General features: G+C 39.5%; 1 protein-coding gene across 2 annotated transcripts; it reads left to right on the top strand.

Moving 5' to 3' along the window:
* On the top strand, positions 1-26,825 carry NUDT4 (nudix hydrolase 4). 2 transcript variants are annotated; one of them, XM_058804751.1, is made up of 5 exons: positions 1-354; positions 13,784-13,894; positions 19,753-19,797; positions 22,210-22,294; positions 23,333-26,825. In XM_058804751.1, the coding sequence occupies exons 1-5, from the start codon at positions 256-258 to the stop codon at positions 23,533-23,535; spliced, it is 543 nt and encodes a 180-aa protein (XP_058660734.1). In that variant the 5' UTR covers positions 1-255; the 3' UTR covers positions 23,536-26,825. The 2 variants fall into 2 exon arrangements, with proteins under 2 accessions (XP_058660734.1, XP_058660733.1); XM_058804750.1 differs by having other exon boundaries at positions 22,207-22,294.
* The last annotated feature ends 283 nt before the right edge of the window (positions 26,826-27,108 follow it).

The raw sequence follows: 27,108 nt of genomic DNA, 5'->3' as shown, positions 1-27,108 counted from the left end.
GCCGCCGCGGGCGGGCGGCGGCGGCTCGGGGCGCCGGGAGAGCCTCCATGGCGCGGCGCAGCTCCCGGGACGGCGGCACCAGCGGCAGAGGCGGCGCGGCGCTGTTGTGACAGCGGCTGGGACTGGCCTTCCTCCAGCCCCGCTCCCGAGCGGGGGCCCCGCGCCGGTGTCCCAGGGGCGCGGCGGCGGCGCTCACAGAGAGGAGCCGTGGCGGCGGCAGCGGCGGCCGGGGGCAGCCCGCGTGTCACCGCCTCTATGATGAAATTCAAGCCGAACCAGACGCGGACGTACGACCGGGAGGGCTACAAGAAGCGGGCGGCGTGCCTGTGCTTCCGCAGCGAGCGGGAGGACGAGGTGAGCCCGCCGAGCACGTGGGGCGGGGGGCGCCGGGCCCGGCCCGGCCGAGGATCCCGTCCCGCCGGCCCCGCCGCCGCCGCATCCCTTTGTCTGGCCGCGGGGCGCGGGCGCCTCTCGGGGGACGCCCCCAGCGCGCACGGTCGTGCCGGGGCTGCCGGCACCCCGAGAGCCGGCAGGGGCGGCGGCCGGCCGGGGCCGGTGGGGGGGCGGCCCCCGGGCCATGCCGGTCCGAGCGGGGCCGGGGGCGGGGCGGGCGCGCCTCTCGCCCACCATCTTGGGGCGGCGGGGTGCGCGCCCACGTGCGCGGCGCCGCCTTTGTGCGCGGCCCCGGCCCCCGCGGCGGGGAGAGGAGAGCAGGGAGGGAAGGAAGGGAGGGGGACACCGAGCTCTCCGGGCGGGGCGGGATGGGCCAGGACACCGGCTGGAACTCCAGGGTTATCGTCTGTGCGCCCGTGACACGCGGAAAACCGGTTAATGTATAATGGCGCGTGGAGGGCAGGGCTGGTGTGTCATCCTAAGGCGAACCTCCTGCCCCTCCTGCTTGGGTGCGATAAAAAAACCCTGCGCTTGGAACACCTGGTTTTCTCACGGAGAGAGTAAAATGGGGCTTAGAAATATTTTTGTGAACGGGCTCGGGAGAGTTGTTGCTGCGGCTGTGTTTGTAGCGGGTAGCGCTCCCCCGGAATTTTGTGTTGCAGCAGAGTCGGGAGGTGGCAACAAAGTTGTCCCGTGTTCCGAGCCAAGGTCAATGGCACTGCCCGTTATCTGGGAGCTCGCTGATGCTTTCATTGCACAATGCTTTGTAGATGGTCTCGGGCTGGACGCGTACCCTTTTGCGACTTCTCTTTCCATTTTCTTGTTTGGTAGCCATGAAATAACTATAAAGGTTAGTGTTTAGAGGCTTTTCCTGCCTTTATCTAGATGCTGGAAGATGCTGGTGCCCTTCCCAAGCTGTCAGTACAGCGAATGTCTTCCTTACAAATCTGCTAAGTAAATATAATGCAGTGGGAAGAGGCCTGATCAAAAAATACAGGCACTTGGGTTTAAGCAAAGAAAAATTATTTCCTTTGTGTTATAAATATAACCTTGGGACCGTGCTGATGAGTTTTTACTAGTGTGAGGGAGAAAGGCACCCAGCAGGAGTCTTGCAAGGTCTTGTTATGGGTTACAGCTTTTCTTTGGTCTCTGACATTCCAACATACTTCACCATTTATGTGACTTTAATATGAATTTTTGGATGCAACTCCAGACTTATTTGGAGTTTGTACACTTGAGCCACTGTTACAACTTTTTGCACCAATTGTAGTTGGAAATTCATGGTTAAGGTCACCCTTTGTCAGTGATTTGTGTTCATTCTTCATTTCCTGATACAACTTCTTGTCGTTCTCTTTCAGTCTTGCGTCCAATGAGATCACTGGCTGCTTCAGAATACTGCTTGTGTATAATAACATCCTTTGAGGCTAAGCATGGTAGTAGCAGCTTGGCTGGGCTGTGTGAGAAGAGTGGGTGCTGACCATTATTGCACTGCAGTTCCTTGTGTATTCTGGATGGAGTACTGGTATTGCTGGCATGAAGCCTTGGCATCATGCAGGTAGACATACTTGAGGATGAAGTGGATGGGAGAGCATCAGATCAGATTTAGGACATAGGTTATGTCTGTGAAAACAGTTAAAATTGCTTTCTGACAAGTTATTTCCAGGAAAGCAGTGCCAACAGCTTGAACTCGCTTAGGAGCTGTTTCCCAAGTGCCAGCTTCCTCTGTGTCAGTACAGAATCTATTCCTTACAAGTTTGATGCCTGACTGCTGTTTGTGGTTAGCTTCAGTCATGAGCCATGTTCCCCAAACTGGGTGCTTGTGACTTGCTTCTGTTTTCTTGAACACTTGTCCAGGTGATTTCTCTGTTGGTCTACTCCATGTAAATGTCTTCAGTGTTTCTTTTCTAAGTCTTTAGAGGTTGCACCATCAGTTTTCAGCCAAGCTACACCTCCAGGGTGTTTAAGGGTAGGGTAACTTCTGCGGGAAAGGAACACAAGCATGGTGTCTCAGCGGCTGGAGAAGAAGGGAACAGGAGACTCCTGCAGAAGTTATTGGGAGGTGGAGGGGAACTACAGAATAGAATAGTTTTCATAGTTATTTTGATTTACAGGATAAGCAAAGAGTTGCTTGACACTGGAGTTGAGAAAATAGAACCAGCAACTGAAAACAATTTTTAGCAATACATTTCTTTTTAGGACTCTTAAAAGCAAGAAATCCAAATCTCAACTTTTTTTTTTTCTAGAGATACTGTCTGCAAGACTAAATTTGGTCTATTTTTCATCTGATTAGGTTCTCTCTGGAGGAATGAGTATCTATAGCAATCTTGTGGTACAGATCTTAGAATTAACCTTTCTTTCTACTTCCATTCTGACTGTCCAAAAGGCTTGTCCCTAGCCAGTTATAGCTGAGCTTAAGTTTTTTTTTCCTCCTTTCTTGCACTTAGTTTTCTGACATATCTGTAGAGAGCAGTCATTCCTTTCTTAGCATTTTTTATGAACTTTAAGACTTAAATCATCTTTTCTTAGAAACAATTTTCTCTTTTGGTCATCATGGTAGCTCTTACATCTCCTTCCATTTGGAAAATGTATTTTTTAATGTGGGTGACACTTGTGGTTGCTTTAGATGGGATCATGCTGTGCAAAAGGTTGCTAACACTTCTCTAGCTATACCAGAAAAAATGTTGCAATAGGACCCATCTCTACATGACTGTAAAGCTGTTGTGTAGTCATCTTGTGTTTTCTGGTGATATCCAAGTCTCTTACTTGTTGCCACGTCACTTGTTGCCAATCTAAACTTGTACCAGAAATCCACAGCAGTGTTCTCACCTGAGGTGATCCTTCTTCTGCAACTTCATGTGATGTTCCCTGTTGATATCATGACTTCTGGATGCTGCCTCTTGACTAAAGACTCAGGCATGTTCAGTAACAGCTTTTTGTGCCCATTGACAAAAACTGGGCAAGTCACTAATACAGTTAATATCTCTACTGTTCATCTAGCAAAATCTGCTTGTTATGGCTTCCTGGTCCATTTCTTATCCATACTGCTTTCCTTTTGCTGCCTGTGCAGCCTCCTCGATGTTGATGTTACAGCTGAGTTTTATGCACGGTGAAGTAACATGTCAATGGAAAAAGACTGGCCAAACCCATCCCTTACACTTCATTATACCTCTGTTTATTTTATTACTATTATTACACAACTGTTTACATTGAGTTTCAGTTTGCTCTTTATTTCTCAATTTGGAACATAGGTGTGCTGTAGAATACTGCTGAGGCAGAACTCAGCCTGGTGGTTCCTCCAAGCTCCTATTTCCCAGCTCCAGCCCCCTGTCCAGTTTGGCTTACTGCTGGACTTGCCACTCCTTGCTGCCAGGCTTAAAATTGTTGAGTCCGTTCTCCTGAGTGTTACAGGCTGCAAACCGGGCTTCCCTGCAGTCCTGCCACCTGTCAAAAGCTGCTGCTTGGAGAGCTGATGTTGAAGCTGAAAACCTGGACCCGAGATGACTGATGGTTGTTCAGCTGCACCACTGTGAAAATCATGTTTCTTCATCTGGAAGTGCCTCCACACAGAATGATTTAGTGCTATACGGCCCATTTTGGTTTAGATTTAGTTTCCTTCATGCTGTCATAGTGTATGATTTAAAAAGAAAAATCCTTTAAGAAGGAGAAAACCCAAATAGCCAAGTAAAGTGCCCAGTAGCTTTGGGGTTTTTGGGTATTAAAGGATGTCTCCTGGACTACTGCCATTAAAGTGTTGCCTGTTTTGGTCTTAGCACTGTCATTTGGGCTGAAGAGAGAGCAAAATGGCTGGATAGGAGCTGAAGTGCTGGTTCCTTTTGTTCTGTAAGGAAATAAATGAGTAATTGCAGGGACTGTCTGCCCTTAGGAAGAAAAAACATCCTGGAAATGAAGCAGGAGAAATCCCAGAAAAAAAGAAACCAGGCTGTGTGGGCATGCAGTGTGTGGGGGGTGCAGCCTTTCTGCATTGAACAAACAAGAAGCTGGTAGGTGTGTGCAAAAAGCTGATGGCATTCAGCAGGCAGGGATGGGCTGGCAGATTGGGCTGGGAGGAAATGCAAGTTTCTCTTAAGCAACTGGGAGGGGATGGCAGCTCTAGAATAAGCCTGCAGGAGAGCCCTCTTGAAGGGCTTCCACAGGCTGGAATTGTTTAGACATTCAGTGTGCTGCAAACAGTGGTTTTACATAAAAACCCTCCTGTCTTAGGGTCTGCACAGAAGGTATGCAAGGGGATTCTTACTTTTCAATGCAGAGAACAAGGCATGCCTTTAAAGCAGCAGGAGCAAATAGTAATAAACATAATTTTTGTAGCAATTTGAGTAACTGAAATAATTTTAAAACCTAATTTTTTTTCCATCAACTACAAATAAATGAGTAGTTATTTTTAAGTATCTTGAATATAAACTTTGAGTGCATTCTAATTACTTTGGCATCTGTAAGAGTGCTTTATGTAATCAAATATGGTACTGAAAGCCCTAGTTTAGTGTTCAGTCAGCAGTTACTAGTGGCAGACCTAAAATAGTTTAATGTGCAAAAAAAGTCTTCAAGCTTTTCAATTTTTAATTTTGCATTTGTTGTTCAGCCTTGTACATGAGATGAAAACAGATGGGAAGGTGTTTTTTTTTTTATATTGAGACAGTGAGGAAAAATGTATTGTTACATACTTACAGGAAATGTAGAAATTTTTTTCCCCTCTGTAGCAGGGCATACACTTGCATCTCAACTATTTATCTTGTGTCCTTGAGTTAAAAATTATAAGCTCCTAGTGTTATAGCTCCTTTTTGGTCTGATTTAATAACTTTATTTGCTTGTAGAATATCAAGATTGATTAAGCAAGCGTTTCTTATATCTTGTTATGATGGTCACAGTTTAATCATTTTAAAAGATAGTGTTCTTTAGTTTGTACAGATGTTACTTTATATTAGCAATGGTTTTATTAAAGAAAAAAGCAAAATGTTATTTTTATGTGCATTGGGTTAAATGGTCTGAAAGCCAGAAGGACCTTTTGTTATGCAACCTGATCCATAAAACCAGAGCCCAGAAGTATCACCTGGCTACCCTGGCAAAATGGAGTGTTCGAGGAATTATTGTAATTAAACTTGCAGAGTCATGAAAGATATTCCATTCTTGACATGGAATTTTTCATTTGGTTTCTTTATCCTTCAGTGTAGAGCTCTCAGGTGACAACATGCAAATAATGTGTGCTTTCAAATAACTTGGGATATGACCATGGCACCTCATTTAAGGCTGGCATGGTCTCCATAGTGGTATGGGTTACCTACCTTGCGTTATGATGGTCTGATAGAATATAGACATATTTTAAATGACAGACAATACACATTTCACTGTGGACTTCAAGCACACTGTGGCTTTTATTTTCTCTGTTTCATGTCCCTGCCCTGCTAATGGACAGGAAGAGTAATTAACACAGGGTGATTGCTGCCTTAGCTTTTCCTCAGCATTTTCTTGACACTTGGACATTATTCAACTGGATGAACAACCAGTTCTAGTGGCAGGTGTTCCTGTCTGTGTCAGGGGGGCTGGAGCTACCGCGTGATCTTTAAAGGTCCCTTTCAGTCCAAACCATTCTATGAATCTATGATCTGCGTGCTGTAGAAAAGGGTATAGCTTGTAAAAACAAGACCTATAAACAGCTTCCAAAATGGCTCTTTATGATGTGTCTACAGAGGCAGTATTTGCTTATAGTGTATCCCTGCAAGCTCATAGGGGGTTAAAGCTTGTGTTAATGTTAAGAAAAATTGAATGTTGTCAGGTAGCCAACTCTGGATACAAGACACTGGTGTTTGTTATGTTCACAGCAAAGCAGCTCTCTGCAGGTGTGGCATACACACTATGTTTTCATGCTGGAGTATTTTTCCACAAATTCCAACTACTTGCCAGCAGTGGAAGCCTGCAGGTTTAGTGAGGCTGTGGGAATTCAACTGTCCACCATGGCAAAAATCTTCAGTCTTCACTCATAAGTCTTCAGATACTGACATCAGTCAACGATGATGGTTTTTTTTTTATTTTGAAATCTCAAAATTTTTTTTCTATACCTGTGGTATTACTTTTCTATGCCATATGGATATGTTTAATGGGGTTGATAGTTGCTTGAAGAGGGCTGGGCTGAGGGGAGAAGGAAATATGGCTGTACTTGTATAACATCAGTCTAAGATGTCCTGTAACAAAGCACTTTTTACCCTGTTTTGAAGATGATGTCTTTTTGAGCCAGTTATATTTATGTTAAGATACTAGAAAAAATATCCTTTTAGCTTACTTGCACCATCCTAAGTCTACTTAGGATTTAAACTGGTGGCAGAGTTTCTATTTGAGTTGCTTCAGTTAACTCAGTGGGGCTCAAAACTTCCAAGTTACTGTGAAATAGCACTGGCAGACTTCTTCAGAAATGCATTAATATCATAGCTAGATATATATATGCCTATTTACATACACATATATGCATTCTTATCTCTAGCTAGAGTTTGTACACATGTTTTTTTAAACATCTTTTGTAGATATGTGAGTTCACAGACCATAGGTTGATGTGTATTTTTTTCCCAGTCTTGTTTGTAGAACTCTTGAAAACTTACTTTAATTTGTTGGCTTTTTGACTTAGTGCTTAAGCACTTCGGTGAAACCAGTTCTACAAATGTAAATACTTTAAAACAAATTTTAGTCTTCAAAGATGTATCTCAAAGATAGAAAAGGCTAAAAGGTAACTGGTACTTGTCAAGAAATAACCTTGTCAAATCTTTACCTGCAGCTGAGCAGCTCTCAAAGGCTTGGAGCTCCTGTTTCTGACAAGTGCTTGGAAGCTGATCCCTCAGTCAAACAGATTATGTTGCTGAGTAACCAGCAAAGCCCAGTTCCCCAGCTTGAGATTAGGATGTGGTTTCAAGTTAAAAAGAAATGGGCTGCAATATTAATTTAGCTCTTCCCCTGGTACCTGGAATTGTGGTTTCTCCCTTGGTCTGCATTAGCAAGCATGAGGGAGGAAGGTTGTTGGGTACAGAGGATTTGGGAACTGGCCCAGTGTGAGAAGTAAAACTCTTGCTCAGTAAAAAGTAAAACTTTTATATAGGTACATGTGGGAAGTTTCTTATTTGTTTGCAGGGTTTTTTTTCATTATTTCCTTTTGTCATATGTCTGGGTGCAAGATCTGCACCCTTCATCACACTGTGAGACCTGTCACATCTGTTTTTCCAAAGCATGCTAAAGCTTAGGGGGAGATGGAATGCTACAGGTGACTTGAGTCACTTTATGTGAGGAAATCTGTTCTGACTGGCATGCCATAGTAGTACAGTGCTGTTCTATTCCTGATATGAACACTTCAGCCAAAGAACAAAATGAAGTATATTAAATAGCCAGAGGAAGACACTAAAATTCTCTGTCACTGTAACATGTTAACCAAATATTTGTGTTTAATATGAAATAAATTTTTATGAAATATTACAGCTGTAATTGCAAGTCAAAGCAAAACTTCTTCTGAAAAAAAGCTGACACGTCTCTCCTTATTGCTATATAGCCCTAAAGTTAAAAAGTCTCAAAGGAAAAATAGTTTGCAGATCTAATTATTTATATATAGTATTATATAATTATACCCATATTTCTTTACCATTCATCTTCAGAATGGGGGAAAAGTAGCACTGACTGATATCCAGGTGCTGTGTTGCTGCTTTGAAAAGGGATATACAAGTAAAGTTGGGAGGATATTTCAGACTTTAATATATTGTGTAGACAGAACCCAGATTTCCGAGATGCATTCAAGATTTGTGCTCAAATTAATGAGCATTAGGATTAATGTACTGCTAGTTAGCCATTCCTCTGCTGTTGTGCTAGCTCCTGTTCAGTGAGGCTGAATCATCTTTTATAACCTCTGTCACAGCTGGGGACTGCTTTTCAGTCTGTGGCCTTTAATAGAGGCTCTTGAAAATTAGTACAGGCCCATTTGGAATTGGGAGGCTGCAGTGGTGCCTTCCTGCCCCAGTTTGTGCAGCACTGCCCCTTGAACAGCTGTGTCCTGATGGGTGTTGTGTGGGCAGGCTGGACAAAGCTTTCATGGGGAATCTACTTTTCATCCAGATCAGCTTCCTATAAACTCATTATCCCAGTGTTAGGGGGAAAGTAAAGGTGTTGCAGTCTTGACTTTAATTAACTCTTAAAATGCTGTCCAGTCTGATCCTGTGGTTTTGTTATTACTTTACAATAACTTTGCACATGTTATTTCTCCGTGTTTAAAAAATAAAGTAATTTTGAAAATTCTGGCAGTAACAAATGAGGACTAAAAGCAGTCACTCTCCTGAGAATCTTTTCAGGAAGGCAAATGTTCCTTACTAAATGCTGCCTGTGTAGCATTGCTATGGCAAGGTTTAAAGCTGCATTTTCCAACCTCATTGCCAAAAGGTAATGGCATTCTAGGACAAGGATACCACATCAACCTATAGGGGAACTGCAAAACTGTTTCATAACTACTAAAATGAGGCTGTGATTCTTGAAATAGAGGAAAAAACTGTTAGATAAAGGAAATCTCTTTAATTACAGTAGCAGATTGACATATGCTCTCTGAAATGTGTGCTTCTGCCTAAAAATTTTTACAGTTAAATCTGCAAATATGATCCAGTGTTTGTAAAAGATGCTTCTCAATAGTGTTCCTGAGTTGGAGCATTCAAAGTTGTCCCCTAGTGCTTTTAAGGAAGCTCCTGAGGTGAAAACAATTGGAAGTTGAAAATTTTAGGGAATAATAAAGCACTTACTGTTTGTATTCTTCCCTGAGCATAAGGCTGGTTTTAAACAAATCTTAGGGCTTGACTGACCCTTTTGGCTGTATTAGGATTAAACCATCTTTCTGACTCTTTCAGTTGCCTGTGACTTAAGCAGACCTACCATGTAGGCTGAGTTTCCATATTGAGTGTGTTAAATTATATTATATTAACTCCATCAGAGTAGGTCCTGTCTTTTTTCTCCAAGTAGGCTTGGTTGTTTTATCCTCTTAATGTTTCTGATGCCTATGAAAATATGCAATACATCTTAACAGCATTTGGCACTGTTTTGTACCTGAGAGGTACCTTTTAATGCCTTACTGATCTTTTCTATACTCTGACCTGTTTAAATCTTCTGAAATGATTTGTGTGTGCTCACCTTTGTCGAGTTTGGGAGCTGAATCCTTTGTCTTCCTCACACCTGTCTTCTGAGCAGTACACCTGGGCAGTGTGATGTTCTTTGCAGCTGAGTCACAAATGCTCAGCTGTCTTTTGGGAGTGAGGGGTTGATTCCTTTTCTCTTGGACATGGCTCCTTCTAACTGCCAGCTTTGCTATAAAGAAGGGCAGACTTGACTCCATCAGGTAATTCAGACATTAAGCTGGACAGCTTACTGGAGTAGTGGGAGCCATGAAAATGAGGTGTGCAGTGGGAAAGACAAGAATAGATGGGATTAGGCTGGGAATAGAGAATTTTGACATCTGATGACAAATAATTATTGTAAAATTGGATGGTATATTTTCAACTTCAAGTTGGGGATCACTTTGTTTTGAAGTCTAAAGAATCCAGCTCTGAGGGGGTCTGCTCTAGCTAATTCTAGCAACTTTATTCTTGCTTTTTTAATGTAAATTGGTTTTTAATACAATTATTTTGGTAAAGTATAATGTCCTTCAGTTAAGAAAGGTAGAAAGCAATGATATAAACTTAAACCAGTTTTTATCTCTCTAAAGCTTAATATGAAAAAATATCAAGATTAATATCTTGTGGTTATAATTTATATTACTCTGAGCTGTTACCATTTTGGTCTTCTGGAATACAGGGCTACTAACTGTTTCATGAGTGCTTTTGACTTGAGAACACTAAAAAGGCCAAAACTTCAGCATCTTTAGAAATTTTCAGTTGTTTGTCTGCAAGCGTAGCATTTATAGTGACCAAGTCCCATGATGCCACCTGCCCTGTAATAACCTTTTTGGTTAACCATATTATGGTTATGTGTATTGATAGGTGCTTATTACAAGCAGACTGGCTAGCAGTTTCTCCTCCTCACTACACTCAAAGGTCATTTCTATTCCTGGACTTGGAAGTGAGGTGAAACTTGGCTGGTAACACTTAATGGAAGAATTTTTCCTTTTGTTTCCTCTTAGCTGAACTTTGCAGCTTTACTTCTTCACTTGGCAGCATTACAGCATCTTTACCTTAGTCTTTGGAGTAAGATAAGCTCAGCTGTATACCTAGACAAGCAGATTGCACTGCAGTACTCTGTACCCTTTTTGAACAAAAGTTATGGACAGTAAGTCTTAGAGACATGGGAAAGGCAGTGACCTCTAGTAATGCAACTCAAATCTTAGCCCTTTTTCTGCATCTGGGGATACAGGACACAGACTTCTTTGCATAGGAAGTACTTTTGCTTTTTTTTTCTTCTGAGCCTAATGGGGTTTTGGTGTAAAATTTGGTGTGCATAAACCAGGAAAAAATACAGGTGTGTGAGGTTCTGCAGTCTTTTCTTTTCCAGTAGACTATTGTAATCTGCTTGACCATGAGCCTCCTCAGACAAGACTGGATTGTCCAGGCAACCTAGATCATATTTCTCCTAGTTTGATTATCTTCTGTTAAGGGAAGCTGAATTGCTGCATTTTTGCTGCTGATTTTTGCACTTCTCTTGGCATGTGAGTGCAGTGTCAACCAACCACAGCTTTTTGGTGTCTTCATAGTTAAATCACATTTCTATTTACACTCTCATCATTAAATACTGGGAGATGTATCTTCTGGCCACTTACAGATGGAAATACCTCAAAACTATATGGAATGAAAAACAGCATAGAAAAAAACCCAAAAACATGGAAGACTGCTTGATGCTATACTGGAAAAGTCTGTGGAATGCTTTTCAGCCTTACCACACAATCCTGCAGCTGCTAGCTATCAGGTCTTGTTGTTTGTGGAATCTGATTAGCACGAAGTATGTTTTTGATAGCATTGCCCCAGCATGGATGCCTCATGCCCTAGTGGCTTTGTGTGTTAATGGTAAAAAAAATTGTGCATCTGAGGATCTCAGGGATATATCTTAGTGTGATCTCTTGGATTCAGACTGTAAAAGCAGTGGGATCACAGGACAATAAAGCATAGAGGGAAAGATGTTTGAGAAAATGCTTCAGTTCCAGGCTTAGAGGTTTGGATGGTTGCTAAAATTAATTCCCAGGCTGTAACACTTGCGAGTTTATTGTATATGTAGCTGTAAACCCTATCTACAAGAGTTGATGTATTTTAATGTTGATTACTTGATAGATGTATTTGTTTCTGCTTTTTAATAGGGTAATTTAAAGCTAACATATGTACAAGCCCATCTTAATAGTCTATTGATCTGATTAGCAGTAGTCAACTACTAAATATAAAGGCGTAAAAACTCCTGGCTTTACACTACACTGCCAGAATGAGCAACCTGATTTATCCCATGGTAATAATTATGAGTTTTTTGTTTAGCCTTATCTAAGCAATGAATGCTGATTTTAAATTTTCTGCCAAGCTGGGAATGATTTTATGATAATCATCCTTTTGTTTATTATTGTTGCTAGCTTTTACGTGACTGGATTGAGTGTTAGTTTCATCAGCAGAAAATTCTTTACTGCTTAAATCTGGAACTCAGAAGTGAATTCATAACTTGATTTTTACAACTGCTTTTTAAGCACTGTTTAAAGTGGTTCTTTGTAGTGATATAGGTGCTCCACTAAGTGTTCAAAAACATTTTCTAAAATTACTTTCAGTAGAGCTGTGTACGCTCTGTGAATCTTTTGTTAATGTCAAAGGATCCTAGGAAACCAAAACCTTTGGCTGTAAAAATCAAGTTGAGATGCATTTGAGTCTAACCTTATTGCTTTTGTGAATATTCTTAGGTTTTTAGGTAGCTGAGTAAAGTACTTGAGTTGACTGAAAACATGAACTTTTAGATCAGATGCTAAGAATGCTTCTGTACTAAATGATGTCTCTGCTGTATTCCTTAGCATAGGAAAAAGCTTTGGGGAAATTAGTCCTACCCTAAAGGATTCTCCACTGTACTAATCTTGACTGCACACAAGATAAACATTGCAGGACAGTATCTGTCAGAGAAGGCTCTTCCAGGTGCACCTCAGTATGCACACATATCATTGCATGCACAAAGTGTGCAGCCATCTGAATTACACTCCCAGTTCCTGTAGGTGAACCTACAGCCTATTTCCCTGAGTGCCAAAGGGACGTGGTGTAAGTGGTAATCATCTCCCTGTTACTGTCAGCAGAGTCATTTTCCTATTTAAGCCAACAGGGGTAAGTTTGAAGTCCATAAAGGTGAGGGCTGGGACGGTCACTTAAGTTGTCTGGCACCAGTTAAAACTCTAACCTTTAGACTTGAGGTTCTTGTTCTAGTCTTATAATTGCTTTTCAAGATTTGAGCACTGACCCTGCCCTTTTACTCCCCACAGTTGTCCTTTGACTTCAGGGTAGGGTTCATGTAAGCAATGCTTAGAATAGGAAGTCTTTTACTACACAGATGACTGAGTATGTCTTGGTACCTGGGATGTGTCTCAAATATAAGTTAAACTGCTTATCTCCAAGGGGTCCTGAATCAAGGTCTTATCTTCATAAACTAGTTTGTTGGACAGGTAGCTAACATCTTTCTGCTCTGAATATTATGAAGTGCAGGTCCTACAGAGAGGGAGTTTTAAATTGGTGTGTATCAATGACAGAACCAGGTTAGAGTCAAATTAAGTGAAATTAAAGCATCTTGGGGGAAAAAATGTTAAATTTAGAAATCAAATTCAATGTGTTGTGCTTTTTCCTCTTACATAAATGTTTAAAAGAAATCAAATTGGACAAGGGCCAATGAAATACTCTTGCTGTATCTTAGTTATGCAATAGTGTAAGCATGTCATGCTAACATAACACTTCAGTAACTAAAAAGAAGCTTGTATCTGTCTAAAAATGAGAAATATTTTCAAAGGTCTATTTTTAGCCAGAAGATGCCATTCCAGAAGAATTAATTTAACGTCTCTGTGATGAAAATGTCTTAATTTTCACACTTTGCCATCTCTAGGATTTGAAGCTTAGTTCTGGAAAATATTGTTAAAATTTTGTTGTATGCCTTCACTCCTGTGCACATTATTCTGTATTTTCCACATCGTGTTAAGCATCCAATGAAAGCATTTGCACAAAGAGATCACAATGACATTGTCTTGACTTAGTTTCATAAAACACATTGGATGTTAACTGTGTTCCTCTTTTTCCAACTCCTGCTTGCCTGTTAGGTTTTCTTTCTGAAGCCTGTAATCCATCTGGCTAGGTGAATAAGTGCCTTGCTGGACAAGCAGGTAGCAGTGAGATTCCTGACTTGTGAGCTGTATTTAACAGTCCCTTGCAATTCTTTCCAGGTGCTGTTGGTAAGCAGTAGCCGATACCCAGACCAGTGGATTGTACCAGGTGGAGGAATGGAACCAGAGGAAGAGCCGGGGGGAGCAGCCGTGAGAGAGGTCTATGAAGAGGTAACAAAAACCAAAAAAGAAAAAAATCCAGCTGATCTGTGCTGCTGTTGTCTTCAGATGGGAACCAAGAAGGAAGAGGGAATTACCTCCTTTATCCAGTACTTGACAGACCTTTGTGGCTATGAAATTCAAAGAACTGCAGTTCTGTGTGTTAGAATTGGGGTATAGTGTGGTGAGGTGAGCTAATCAATTTAGCTTCTTTTTTCATTTCATAACTAAATTTTTCTCTGCCTTTACAAACAAGTACTGGAAGTAAAACTGTGACTTTATGCCAAATGGCATGTTATAGTGTTGTAACATTTCTGTGTTTGTGAAGAAAATGTTTGACTTGCAGCTCTTTTAGAACAGAGTGAAGGTAAACTAACCATTAACATGTAGCTGTATAAGAACAAGAAATCAGCAAACATTTGAGGACATTTCAAATTAAACAGATTAGAAACTGATCTGTCTGAGCAGCTGAGAATTCATATGTTTATGGCTGCTTATCTATAAAGAAAGCACTATGGTTATAGTCTGCCTTTCTATCTCTACCCCTATGACCAGGTAAAACAGAGCTTAAATCATGATGAATTCATGCAGTTTCCCTATACTACAACACTTTAGTTTCAAATTCAGAATTCTGGGGTTTCATTTGCTGTTTATTTTTCCTAGGAAAATTGTGAAAAATATTAAGTGTTTCTTTAATATCTTAACAGCCATGTCTAAACCAAATAAAACTGCAAGAAAAATCAAAATATCAGACTTTGAAATAGAAGGTACATGATTTTTTTATAAATTGGATACATTCTGGTAAGTGAGTGAACTGTAGGATTTCAACTAGACTTAACCAGTTTTCTCATCCCATTTTGCTATGGCTAATATTGTTGGTGATTAGTATTTGTAATGATTTTTTTCTATTAGCTAAACTATTTGATGGTTCATCTTGCTTACCCTTAAAACTGGTTCTGTTGTGATGTTGAGGCTTAGGAACTTGATGTAGATGTGACTTGCACCAAGCACTGCCTGCTATTCAGTGCCAAAATGAGATCTGTGAGCTGCGACTCAGTGACCCTTCTCCCATTTTCCTGGGGGAACAGACTGGTTCATTACTGGCTGCTCTCAGCAGCCTTCCTGCAGCAAGGTTCAAGCATGAATAAACCTCACTGAACCAAAGGTGTTTCTTCCAGGCTGGAGGAGCTCATCTTGACCCACACAAGACATACTCAGCCACAGGATACAGTCCATTTGAAAGGAGCAAAAAGTTTGGGTTCTAGCAATGACTCAGCAAAGATTTAGGTTTCCAAGCAGTAGTAACACCTCTAGGGAGAGTCTTGTCTTCCCACTGTCACAAGTTCCATGGGTAGGATTAAAAAGCCCAGTCCTCTGCTCAGTGTTCTTAGGAATGGTGGTAATTATAATTGCTGATCTGACTTATAGTCCAAGGTGAAGGATAGTAAAGTCTCATCTCCATGTTAAATTAAAGCTGATTAAACTGTAGTCATATGTTTGGGGTTTTTTCTTTGATGGTAAAGAATGGATGATGTTGAAGGGACTGTGCTTTTTATGGTGTTTTGGAGTACAATACAAAATTCCAGCCATGTTCAGCTTTGAGCTGTGCTTGCAAATGCATGAAGAGTTTTCACAGACTAGGGGCTTTAATAAGCAAAAACAATTTGGTTACACTTGTTCTACTCCCTTAGAATTCCTGGGGTATGATAGCTTGTATAGCTGATCAGACTTAGAACCTCATACCATAAAGTAAAATATTCTTCAGCTACTGGGTAAGTCTTGTATGCTTCCATGAGATTGCCAAGTGCCATTTTTAAAGAAAAAATAATGGTATTTAGGGGTTTGAGCCATGGAAATTCATACTGACCTTTCTAAAAGTGGATGTCCTTTCTATTTTTGTACTAAGGTCAATGTCACCTGGCAGGCTGGTTACAGTACAGTGAACTGTTAAGAGATTTGTGAATGAATAAACTTCAAAGAAAGCACAGTGGTGCTGGTTTGAAATGTGTTTCTTCAGTATTGGGTCATGCACAAACTAAGCATGATTCAGTATTTCTATTAATTTATTAAAATGGATAAATTCATAATGGGAGTTATAATAGCATTTTTTAATGGTAGAAGTGTTGATAGCCCACTGGCTTAAATACCCTCACTTCAACATCAACAGTAGTGTATTGAGAATGTTTTACAACTCAGAGATCTCTGTAATGTACATGCATGGCAGTTGTTTCATTGTCTGCCTGTGTACATGACTCCAGGGGTTTTTTACTCTTCAATTCTGTTTGTGTTAGTGATAATGATTAGTTAGTGTTAGTGTTTCATTAGTTAGATAGTTAGTGTTTCATTTTAGGTTGTCTGACATTTCACAGGTTACTGGAAATTGACAGTTACCTTAATTATTTAGATGAAATAAACTTTTGCAAACCTGCAAGTAGAATACCGAAATGAAGTTATAGAATAAAGCAATCCCAGAAGGGTATTGAACTTGAACCTCATCAAAATGAGGAGCTACTCCATTAATGAATTTGGAACTTTGCCTTTAATTGCATAGCATGAAAGATTAAAATAAGTTGTCTGCAAAATGCACTGTTCAAAGAAAAATGACACAAATGAGTGGCAAGCCAATGATGCCCAGCCTTGTAAATGGAGATGTTCTGTGAACTGTGAACCACTCCCTTTTCTGGCTCCATCTCACAAAAAAGAGACTCTTGCTTTGTTTGCTTTAGTAGTGTATTGAAAGGCCTATGAGAAAAAATGCAGTTTCCCTCAGCCCTGTGTGGATATAGTTTCTGAGAAGAAGAGGATGATCCTGAAGATCATTTGCTGCAACTGTGAAAATGACAGTAATATCATCTAAGACTTCTCACAGGAAATAAAGGAATTAGCTCCAATGAGCATATAATATCTGAAAAATGACCGGGTGCTACAGACTAGAACTAGTTAGACACTGCAGAAATAAATAAAGCACACTCTCAGCTGAAAGATTAGGGCAGATGTAGTCAAGCATTTTGTTTTGTAAAAGTATGCAAAAATGGGGCAGGAGTAGTCTTGCCACCATCTCTTCAGGAGTGTAGCCAATAAAATGGCAACAATACTATCCTACAAATGCTGGAGTTAAAAATAACCCAAATCTTTCAGATCTTCAGCAACTTTCTGCCCTGGTAGCTGTTGGCTTAGCCGTGGAACTGCAGCGTGACTCTGGCTCCATCTGCAGGGCACAGGCGAGTGTGGCGCTCCTGAGGCTGCAGTGCCTCCGCAGCTCAGCAGGAGTGACCTCGGGCACACCGATCATGGCATGCAGCGCTGAATTCTCTCTCTTGTGGCTGAGTTAGACTAATGCTAAAATATATGCATAATGTTCAGATCTGAGGTCCTGTTTGCAGAGCACTCAGACTTCCTTAGAGAATTGTTCTGGGCAAGTATAGCACTTAATTCAACAGCTTGTCTGTCAGAAGAAAACTGGGGTTTTTCAGGCTTTTTTCCCAAACTTTAGATGGCCTTACACACTTACAGAAGCCAATAGGATTCTGTTTACATGAAGAACCATATTTTAAGAGCCATGGGTACATAAAAGCCAAAGGAAGAAGTATGTTTTTATGAGAGGCAAAATGGTTCAAAGTCTAGAATTTAACCACTGTATTGGATTAGAAGCTTACCATTGGGAAAGGGGAAACTGCTTTTGATGTTCTGGGGATAAAGCTGAACTATTTCTTGGTCCTCTAGCACTTAAATTTGACACATTTTGAAGCACATTATGAAAAAAACTTGAAGGAAATATTCTTGTTAGTAAAAGCACTTAAAAGATGACTGTCAAATTCAAGGTGCTTCTTCAACTGTGAAGATTATTCACTTGAATAATGGTTTTGGGAAAAAATCACAAGACTTTGAATTACTACCTTCTTGCACTTCTGAGTGTAGAGATTTTCTAAATATACTGCTGTCTGCAGGGATGATGCTACATTTGGGAAACATGTCTATTTGAGAGTAACTAGGCATCGGTTATAGTAATCACATTTACATAGCAACATCTGGTTGCACCAAAGCTTCACTTCAAGCTTTGGGAAGTTGTTACACATGATCTAATGGAGTGCTTCTAATAGTTTCATTCAGAATTACTCAGCTAAGTGCATTTGTTTAAACCATTTATTTGCTTGGAGGGAGAAAAGAGAAAGTGTTAAGCAAATTCCACTTAGAGTTACATTGATAAATTCACATTGTGACTATGGGATACCAGTAAGTTGACAAAAGCCCTCTATGAAAGCTATTCAGTATCAGTAAACCTAGCTGGTCATGGTGGTGTTGCCATGTGTTAAATATTAGTTGTCAGACTCTCACTTGAAGTGATACTGTAATGCTGAGGAAATTAGGACTGATCAGTAAAAATCATTTCTTCAGCATGTTGCTTTTCACAAATAAGTGCTTTTTCATTACCCAGTATAAAACACAAGCAATCTAGTGCCTCTTGTGGCATACCTTACTCTTTCAGCCCAAAACAAGGGCTTGTCACTTTCCTAATTAATGTGCTGCTTAATCACTTATCTATCAGGTCCCGTTGTGTATTTTGGCTTTATGAGCTCTAACAGGTATCTTGGCCATCACAGCAGACAAACAGAATATTGCATTTAGTTTTGCATTAACTTTTGCTCTAGGTCTTGCTCTAGATAAGCAAAATGCCTTGATAATTTTGCAGAGGCTGTGATTGGGCTTTCTTCATCCAAATGGCTTAATAAATAACACCAGCCGTCTGCTTTCTTTAAAAAGACAGTCACAAAAAACATTCACTTGTAAGACTTTGATTAGACTTATTGCTAAAGCCTGTCAGAGTTACTCATTAAAATGTAATAAAGATCCATATGGTCCTTTATATAAAGACATAAGACATCAATAACTGTCTTTAGCTAAGGCTGGAAGCAAAGACTGAAAACTAGAAAATGTCATCTTAGCACTAAGAAGCCCTATTTTAAATATTGGTTGTATAACAAGACAAAAACAATCTAAATATTGTCTGTCAGTAGGCAACATATGCCTTTATGTGTCAGGCATATGGACTGAGTTTTGTTTAGAATTAGTGGAGGATCATAAGCATGTCCCTTGGAAGAGGCATGATATATTACTTTTGGAAAAGCAAACCTCAGAGTCTTAGTAGAAAGTAATGACCACCTTATCTGAATTGATAAAAATCACAAAGCATAGGCTGATACAGGGATTATTTTAAAATATTGGAATAAAAGTCTGAATTGAAAGTGTTTTGTAATTGTACTAGCTAGAAAGAGTTCAAAACTGCAGAGAATTGGGGATGTAAATTTGGGGCTTATATTACATGACAAAAGCTACTTGGGATATGAAAACTAGCACACGTGAAGTCATTATGCTGCAAAATCCATGCAACAACCTACAGTTTATTTATTATTGTATTTTTAAAACTTGTACTTAAATTTCTGTGTAAAATAGCACTGGAGTTTTGATGATTGCTTCTTTCAGATTAATTCTAATACTATTTGAAATTCTCTTGTCCTTTCTCCTTTCCTAGATTATTTCAGTATTGGGTATGATTTATCTATTTTATTAAATACAGTACATTAAAAATGTGGGAAGTAATACGGTATTTTGGTCTGGATGGGAACCTTGAAGGATTTATGGATTCTTTGATTTACTCATTAGGGCATGCTTTTGTACTCTAATACTCATAAAGAGTCTAAAACTAGAATCTCCAAAATTAGTGCAGCAGTATTTAATTAAAACTTAAGTTAAAACTCTTACTTAAATAACCCTAATAAGGAGAAGTATGCTAATGTAGGATGATGGTACAGATGCTTTATATTTTTTAAATTAATACCAAATACTAACACTTTTTCTTGTTTGTTTTGTAGGCTGGAGTAAAGGGAAAGCTAGGCAGACTACTTGGGATATTTGAGGTGAGCTGTTTCCTTTGAGTTCTAAAAGCAATGGCTGCTTTGTGAAAACTGGTAAGCTGCAACATCACACTTAAGTTCATAAGTATTACCTACCTATAATTTTGCAGTGTTGCTGGACCTGCTGCATTAGACAGGACTTTAGGTGTTACATGATCTGTGAAGATTTGTATAGGACGAGTTCAAGGTACTTATCCTAGTTTCACAGAATATTCTCTGTTGGAAGGGAACCCCAAAGATCACAGTGTCCAGCTTTTAAGTGCATGTCTTGTACAGGGATCAAACTCATCAATGTGGTGTTATCCAGCACCAAGCTCTCACCAGCTGAGCTAATCTCAGTCATTTTGGACCTCTACTGGAAAGATTAAATTAGTACTTATGGAGAAAAAAAATTCCCTAAAAACCAAACCAGTCATAAAGTTAGGATTTCTGAACCATTACACCAGCCTCTTCTGAGGCACTCTTTTGACTTTTCCTCCCTGGTTAGATTTTGCTGAAGTAATTTGTCAATTTTCACACATGTAAATTGATGAGTCGGGATATGAATTCTCTTTATGGCTTTAATTTGCTAAAAAAAGGCCGAGGCTTTGGACAACAGATATATCAAACCTTTAGCAAACTGTGTGGTTCAAAACATCTATTTGAAGGTATTAACATCAGACTCTGAACTACCAACAGTGCAAGGACACATGTTAGCTAGAATTCTATTTTAGTCCTGCTTGAGTTCTAGACCAGAACAGACTGTAGTTTAAATAGTCTTCAGCTCCTAATACATCCAGTTGTTACTATGTTGTGCTGTATATTAAGTCCCTTAGTCTCAGTGAGGTACAAATCTTCACCCAGCTTTTATAGGCAGTGTATTCCTGACAGGGATTTCCTGTGTGAGGTATTACTTAGTCATGTGTCCCAGTGTGTGAAGTATGGAAGCCATGACACAATTAGAGGAGCTCCTGAAGCTTTGTAGTTTTTCTGATATGTTTTGGATTTGAGTTGAACTGGATGGTCCCACACATTAAAAACTTGGCTGTTTTAACTCTGCTGGTCAGTCTACAAAAGTTTTCTCCATTTCTCAGCTCAGACCAAAAAGCCCAGGATAAGCTGTCACTTTGTTGGCTGCAAAGCATGCTGATTCCTTCGTAGTTCAGGTATATGTTCTTCTGAAGCCATTTAAAATTGGTTGTAACTTTTCTAGGTTACTTCTGACTTAAATCAAGGCCCTACTTTCTCAACAGGCTCCCACAAACTGTTGTTAGTACCATTGAGGGGGCCACACCTTGTGACTTGGAGATGAAACTAAGATGGAAATAAATGCTGCTGCTGAGTCCTCTTATTCTAGAACTACAGCCAGAAAGGATATATGTTATAAATAAATGTATTTCATTTAATGGTGGTACTGACAAAGAACTCCTGGAGAATTTTTATTTCCTAGTAAAGCACATCACTTCAAAACTATTTTAAGCTTGTAGTGAAATAAAGTTAAGTGGGAAAGGTTATTTGCACAAGAATGCAGTCATATGTTAGGGCAGCTAGGCCATAACATCTCTTGGTTCTTAGTACAGTTGTAATTGCAGATGTTCCTGGTTTTATTAGGAGCTCAGTTATTCTCCAAGGGGAAGGACGGTCTAATGGGCTGGCTAACACCTCAAACACTGCCACTGGCCTGCTTTGGAGTAGCAGGGAGCAATGTCTCTGCCAACCTCCCATGGGCTGGCTGCAGCATAGGGGCCTTGCCCTGAGCAGACAGCTCTGTCAGACTGTGTTTAACCTGCCCCGTGCAAAACACCTGCCTTTGAAACACGTGGTGAGTGCTGCCATGGTGGCAAACCTGCTGAATGAGCAGATGGCAATGATTTTTGCATTTGGCATGACTGCAAGCATAGGCTATTTAATTTGCCGCACTCACAGAGTGAAACTTTACAGCCAGCGTTGTGTAGATGACATGGCCACATGATGCAGTGGTTCCATCTTGAAAAAAGTGCTTGGGTTTTTTTAAATGAACTTTCATCCACGAAATGTGTTGTGGAAACAGTTTTAGCAAATGTGGAGTATGGTGGTAATTTACAACATGTGTAAAAGATAAGTACTAGTAATTATCCAGGGCAGTACTAGTGGATAATGCTAATATTTAGCTGGATGACACTTTGGTCAGAACTTCACAATCTTCAAAATTGTTAGTATTGTCTTTGGTTTGGCTCAGTTTTTTCAGTCTAGTAAAAGAAAATAGCTGTTTCAAATAAAACTTTTGTTTTCCCATTATTTTGGGTCTCATCAGTACAGATGTTTGTTTAGTGAAAATAAAAGTCAGGCTTGCTGGCAACTATCCTTTAGAGGTAAGTAATTTCTATCTTGTAGTTGTGGTAAGTCTGTAAGTTACTTAGATGAGAATTTAAACTTGTCCTTCTCATATTCAAGCAGAACCAGGATCGGAAGCATAGGACGTATGTTTATGTTCTTACTGTGACAGAAATACTGGAAGACTGGGAGGATTCAGTTAATATAGGTAAACTAATTATCTGTCCTTATGTGCTACACTTGAAAATGTTGTGAGCAAACTCTTCATTTTTCTTAAGCAGTTTGTTTAATTCAGGGGTAATACTAATTCTGTTCTTGAAAAATTCAAGGCATGCGGTTCTTGTATACTTTAATACATAAGTAGGGTTGCTTCCAACATAGTGCTACTCTTATTCTTAGAATACTCTAATTGTTATAACATTATGACAAAATAAATATTGTAATTTTTTAGAGGCCAAATACTAAACTGCCAAATTGTTTTTTCCATAAAAAGTAGAATGTTTTACTGTCTGATACTCTAGGGTGTTTTTGAAAGTGTCCTTGATCTTAAATGAGTGGTTTATGTATATTCCAGCAGAGTACATATAATGCTGTAAAACCAAAAAAAAAAAAAAATAGAATTCCTTCCATTTTAACAAGACCATCATTGACCTGGCTATATGTATTTTCAGAGACTTTGAATTTTAAAGGACCAGCTTGTAAAAGTTAAGATGGTCTTAAGTGATCTTAGTAAAGTCTTGAAACTTACATAAACATGTCTGATACAAGGTATATTATTTTTTAAAACTCATACCTAACCTGAGCAAGTCCATGTATGGATGCATATGAAGACTTTGAGTATGGAACATGGCTTTTGAAATCAGACCAAGCCATTCTCATGCATGCATGTTCAGTCTCAAGACTGGTTTTCTGCTGGGCACAACAATGTAGGATGGCAGTATCTAGTAATTTAAATAACATCACACTTTCCTCTAATGATCAGCTGGGGCTTTCAGAGCATATAAAGAGTCATATGAGTTTCTGTCCACTATCTGCTTCAAGAGAGTTACCTGAAATTCCTTCTTATGAATTGCATTTCAGTAAGCCTGAGTGAATCTCTTGGGTTAATCAGTTCTTTCAAGGTCTTTTTGTTCACTCTTTTGCCTGACAACTTCAACTTCCAAGGAACTGAGAAAAAGTGAATAACTAGATAGCAACTAATAGTGCTGTTAACATTTTATACCTCTGTTCTTTCTTGTGGATTCAGGAAGGAAAAGAGAATGGTTTAAAGTAGAAGATGCAATCAAGGTCCTTCAGTGTCACAAGCCTGTTCATGCAGAATACTTGGAAAAACTGAAACTGAGCTGTTCACCCACTAATGGAAACTCTGTGGTTCCCCCTCTTCCAGATAATAACTCCTTATATGTCACTTCTGCACAGACTTCCGGGTTGCCCTCTACTGTGAGATAAACATTTGGATTACCTTTTTATTCGTGTCATCACAACAGGAGACATCTGTGATCACATGTAGGCATCTGTATAACTGTCAGTTCTAAGTGAAATATGTGAATGTGTCATAATGTCAAATTTATTTGAACATGTTTTTCTTTTAACAGTGTAAAGTAGTATTTCAGCAAACCAAAGCCATATAGGGATTTTTTAAGATGCCTTACTAGGCCATTAAAAAAAAACTTGACTATATAAATTTATAAATTTGCGTATCTGCTAAAATAAAATATGCATCTCAGTGGTGTTCAGCTTATTTAAAACTTGTGAGTTTTAGTCAGTAGTTAAAGCTTGAGCAGATAGTCTAATACTAAACTCTTATTTGGTATGCACAGATGAAGTGCTAAGACTTTGAGCTGGCAGTATTTGGGTAAATGAATGTGTTGAAGGCAGAGGTGCACAAGGGTGACTACAATAAAGCACTAAACCACGTTCAGCCTGTCAAGAGCAAAGGATACCAACACTAAGCACTGCTTGCCTCAATTATCCAAAAGGTTGCCTTGTCCTATGCAATCTTCATGTAACATAAAACTAGGGCAAGAACAAGAACTTTGTCTTGCAGCTACCAAAACTATCCACTAGACTGTAGTTTCATCACTTGGTCAGCTGGTGAACTGTCAGAAGATTTGTGTGAAAAGCATTGTAGATCTTTCTTCCCCCTTTCTTTTCCTTCTAACCTTGATCCATGTTTTGTTCATGGTGTGGTTACACTGCAGGTTCCAAAAACTTCTTTCTTCAATTAGAAACATCTCATATAGTGTTCCTGCAGTCTGTTGCAATTTAAAAATGTTTGGAGGAAAGTAAGACTTAACCAGGGGCACCCTGAGGTTGCAGAGGTGTCTCTTAGCAAGCATGTGTTGAGGTGCCTTGCCCTGCAGGAGCCAGGAGTGCTGCCTGCAGTGCTTGGGACAGGAGTGTTGACAGCTACTACACCAGGAGAGAAAAAATACTCCTTTGTCCTATTAGGAGTGCTGAAACCCCCGGTTTTAAGTTAATTCTTAAATCCTTCAGTTCTACTGTTTGAACATCAATTTCTTTAGATTCTTCAAATAAAAGCTGGCCTCTTGGTAAAAATATAGTTGAAATAAATGAGGTACAGCTGACAACCTCCCTGTTCTAATTATTTCTCCTGCTTTTCATCCAAGAAGATGAAAACTAAATCCACTGTTGGTCTTAATGTTTTTACCATAGGATTACTCTCTCTGTATGTGTGTGTGCATGGTTTCTTCTACAAGAACACAGTCTAATTCACATGAACATCCTACTTCTGAATTTTTTCTAGGATTTAAACCCAACTGTACCTCCTTTATATCCAGCCATAACAGGTCGAGGTAGACCACTACCTCGTGAAGTTTATTCTGGGTAAAGCTCATTCTCTTATACAACATTTGAACCTTTGTAAATAGTCCAACTAGTAAATAGTGAGTGTAAAATGGAAAATAAATGTAATTTAAATCTTTTGTTACTCAATACACAAATGGTTAACTTCTACTTTTTTAACACAAATTGTGTAAAATGCTGCTATGAATTTTTTTGTGCTGTTACACTTTTTTAGGAAAAAAAATGTTGTTGCCACAAGTTACTCCTAGAAAAACAATCTTGTGCCATATGTAAATGCAGTGAAACTAGGGAGATAGATGATCTGATCTCTTAATGCTGCTCTCTTTGAAGAGGCATAAATACTACTGACAAGAGGCATGAGCCACAAAGCTGAAGACTTCTGAAACAATGGGTAGGACACTGCTTTCCATGTCTCTTAGCTCCTAGTCCACGTCACTTCCAGAACTGGAAAGAACACACAAGTGTTCAGGTGCACCTACAGGTGGAAGCATTGCCAACAGCTTGTCCATCCTTTCATGAGGTGGGAGGCCAGGGAAGGAGCGTTGCTGTTTCAGTAGTGCACACAGGGGAATCCCTATTTTACACTGAACCTCTTCCAGACTGGCACACCATTTGCTCAGCTCACTACTTTAAACTGTTCTGCCAGGTGAAACAGGAGAAGGAGGGGTTGAGCATAATGAATGTCTAATCTTTATTAAAATCATACTCATGGTGTGGAAGGGTACCTCTGACTCCAAAGCTGCCTTTAAAAGAATGAATCATTTAGCTCCCTTTTTTGATCACTTTAATGCTCACCTTTTTTGTTCAGTAGTTATTTTAACACTTTAAATTGAGCAAACTTGTATAGGTTTTCTTGTAACAAGATTATATCAAATCCATGAAAGCTAAAACAGAATCCAGAGTTTGAGGTTTTTATTCATTTAAGAAAATGCTCTGTCTCCATTTCAGATTCCTGGAATGAAATCAATCCAAGCTTGTATGAGATTTAGTGGTAATGCATGATCTTATTTTGTAACTCTTGAATTATGTATTTGATAATAATGTAAAATGTACAGTATTGCTGTTGCTAACAAACTCAGAGTTGATTGCCTATAAATATTTTTGGTCACACACATTTGAGCTGTTCAGTAGTGCCAGACAGATTTTTTTTAAACAGCATTTGTTGTACAAATCTCTTCAGTCTCTATGCAACCTTCAGAATGAAGTTCTATTGCTTTGACTTCTACTCCCTTTCAAAGAGAAATGTTTTGTGAATTGCAGACATAAACTGAAGACATTTCAGTTTTGCTACAGGGAACAACTGCAGTAAAGGGATAGCAGTATGGCTTCAGCACTAATGAAATCTGACACTTAACTACAACAAGAAAGAAAGAGCTGTAAAAATGGGAATAGGAAGGCTATAATTTTTCTACTACCAGTCAATTTAAATGTTAGAAGCATTTTGTTTTTACATGAATCACTAGTTTGATGGGCCAAACCTGTTTCAAACAAAGCAAATTTGAGATTTCTCTCATACCAAAAAATTCTGTACAATGTATCCAATTTGGTTCTCCAGAAGAAAAAGGGAAGAGACAGGTTGTCATCTGCAATTGCTGGAGTCTCCTTTGTACTGCTGCTTTTCCTGGCTGATGGTTTTGAGATTCTCATCAGTTACATTATGGTGGTATCAAAGAAAAAGAGCCTTAAAGTTTAAAATCTCATGGAGACAGAATTAAGCAAAATGGACATGCTTTTAAACACAAGAAATCCTGAGGTATTGCAGAGAGGCTGTTCAAGTGAAAAATCTTATTTTGGTGCTTACTGCACCCCTGGCTTAGCCTAGCATTGTTCTGTTAACAATGTGCTGTGAAAAGAAACATGAGGGGCAGACATTTGGTTTACTTACCAGCATGGTTTGTGAAGTGAAAACTGAAAGGAAGGGAGGGGGGGTGGGAAGGGAATTAAGTTGTACACATTTTGACCTGCTTGCATGGATTTTCTTTAAAGATTGATGTAAGAATTTTGACTTTTTATATTTGAGAAATACCAGAATAAAATCTAAATTAGTCCTGTGGATGATGTAGTCATTCCATTGCAAATACTTCACCAGAAGTGATTGTATGAAAGGCTTCAGCCCCATCTAAACTACATTTAAGTTTCATCTAATGTTTCCTACTTCTTGCCTTGTCCCTGCACTCAAGCTTTACCAAGCTCCTT

Source organism: Ammospiza caudacuta, chromosome 5, assembly GCF_027887145.1.
Source record: "Ammospiza caudacuta isolate bAmmCau1 chromosome 5, bAmmCau1.pri, whole genome shotgun sequence".
Classification (NCBI taxonomy): domain Eukaryota; kingdom Metazoa; phylum Chordata; class Aves; order Passeriformes; family Passerellidae; genus Ammospiza; species Ammospiza caudacuta.
The sequence above is the reverse complement of the archived record's forward strand: the minus strand, read 5'-3'. Positions and strand labels throughout refer to the sequence as shown.

What these genes read in the sequence shown, in the direction of transcription:
- NUDT4 (XM_058804750.1), top strand. Translation starts at nt 256, where the DNA reads ATGATGAAATTCAAGCCGAACCAGACGCGGACGTACGACCGGGAGGGC. An exon ending in GCAGCGAGCGGGAGGACGAG is followed by an intron (nt 355 to 13,783) that starts GTGAGCCCGCCG and finishes AATTCTTTCCAG; the next exon opens with GTGCTGTTGGTAAGCAGTAG. An exon ending in GGAGGATTCAGTTAATATAG is followed by an intron (nt 22,295 to 23,332) that starts GTAAACTAATTA and finishes TTGTGGATTCAG; the next exon opens with GAAGGAAAAGAGAATGGTTT.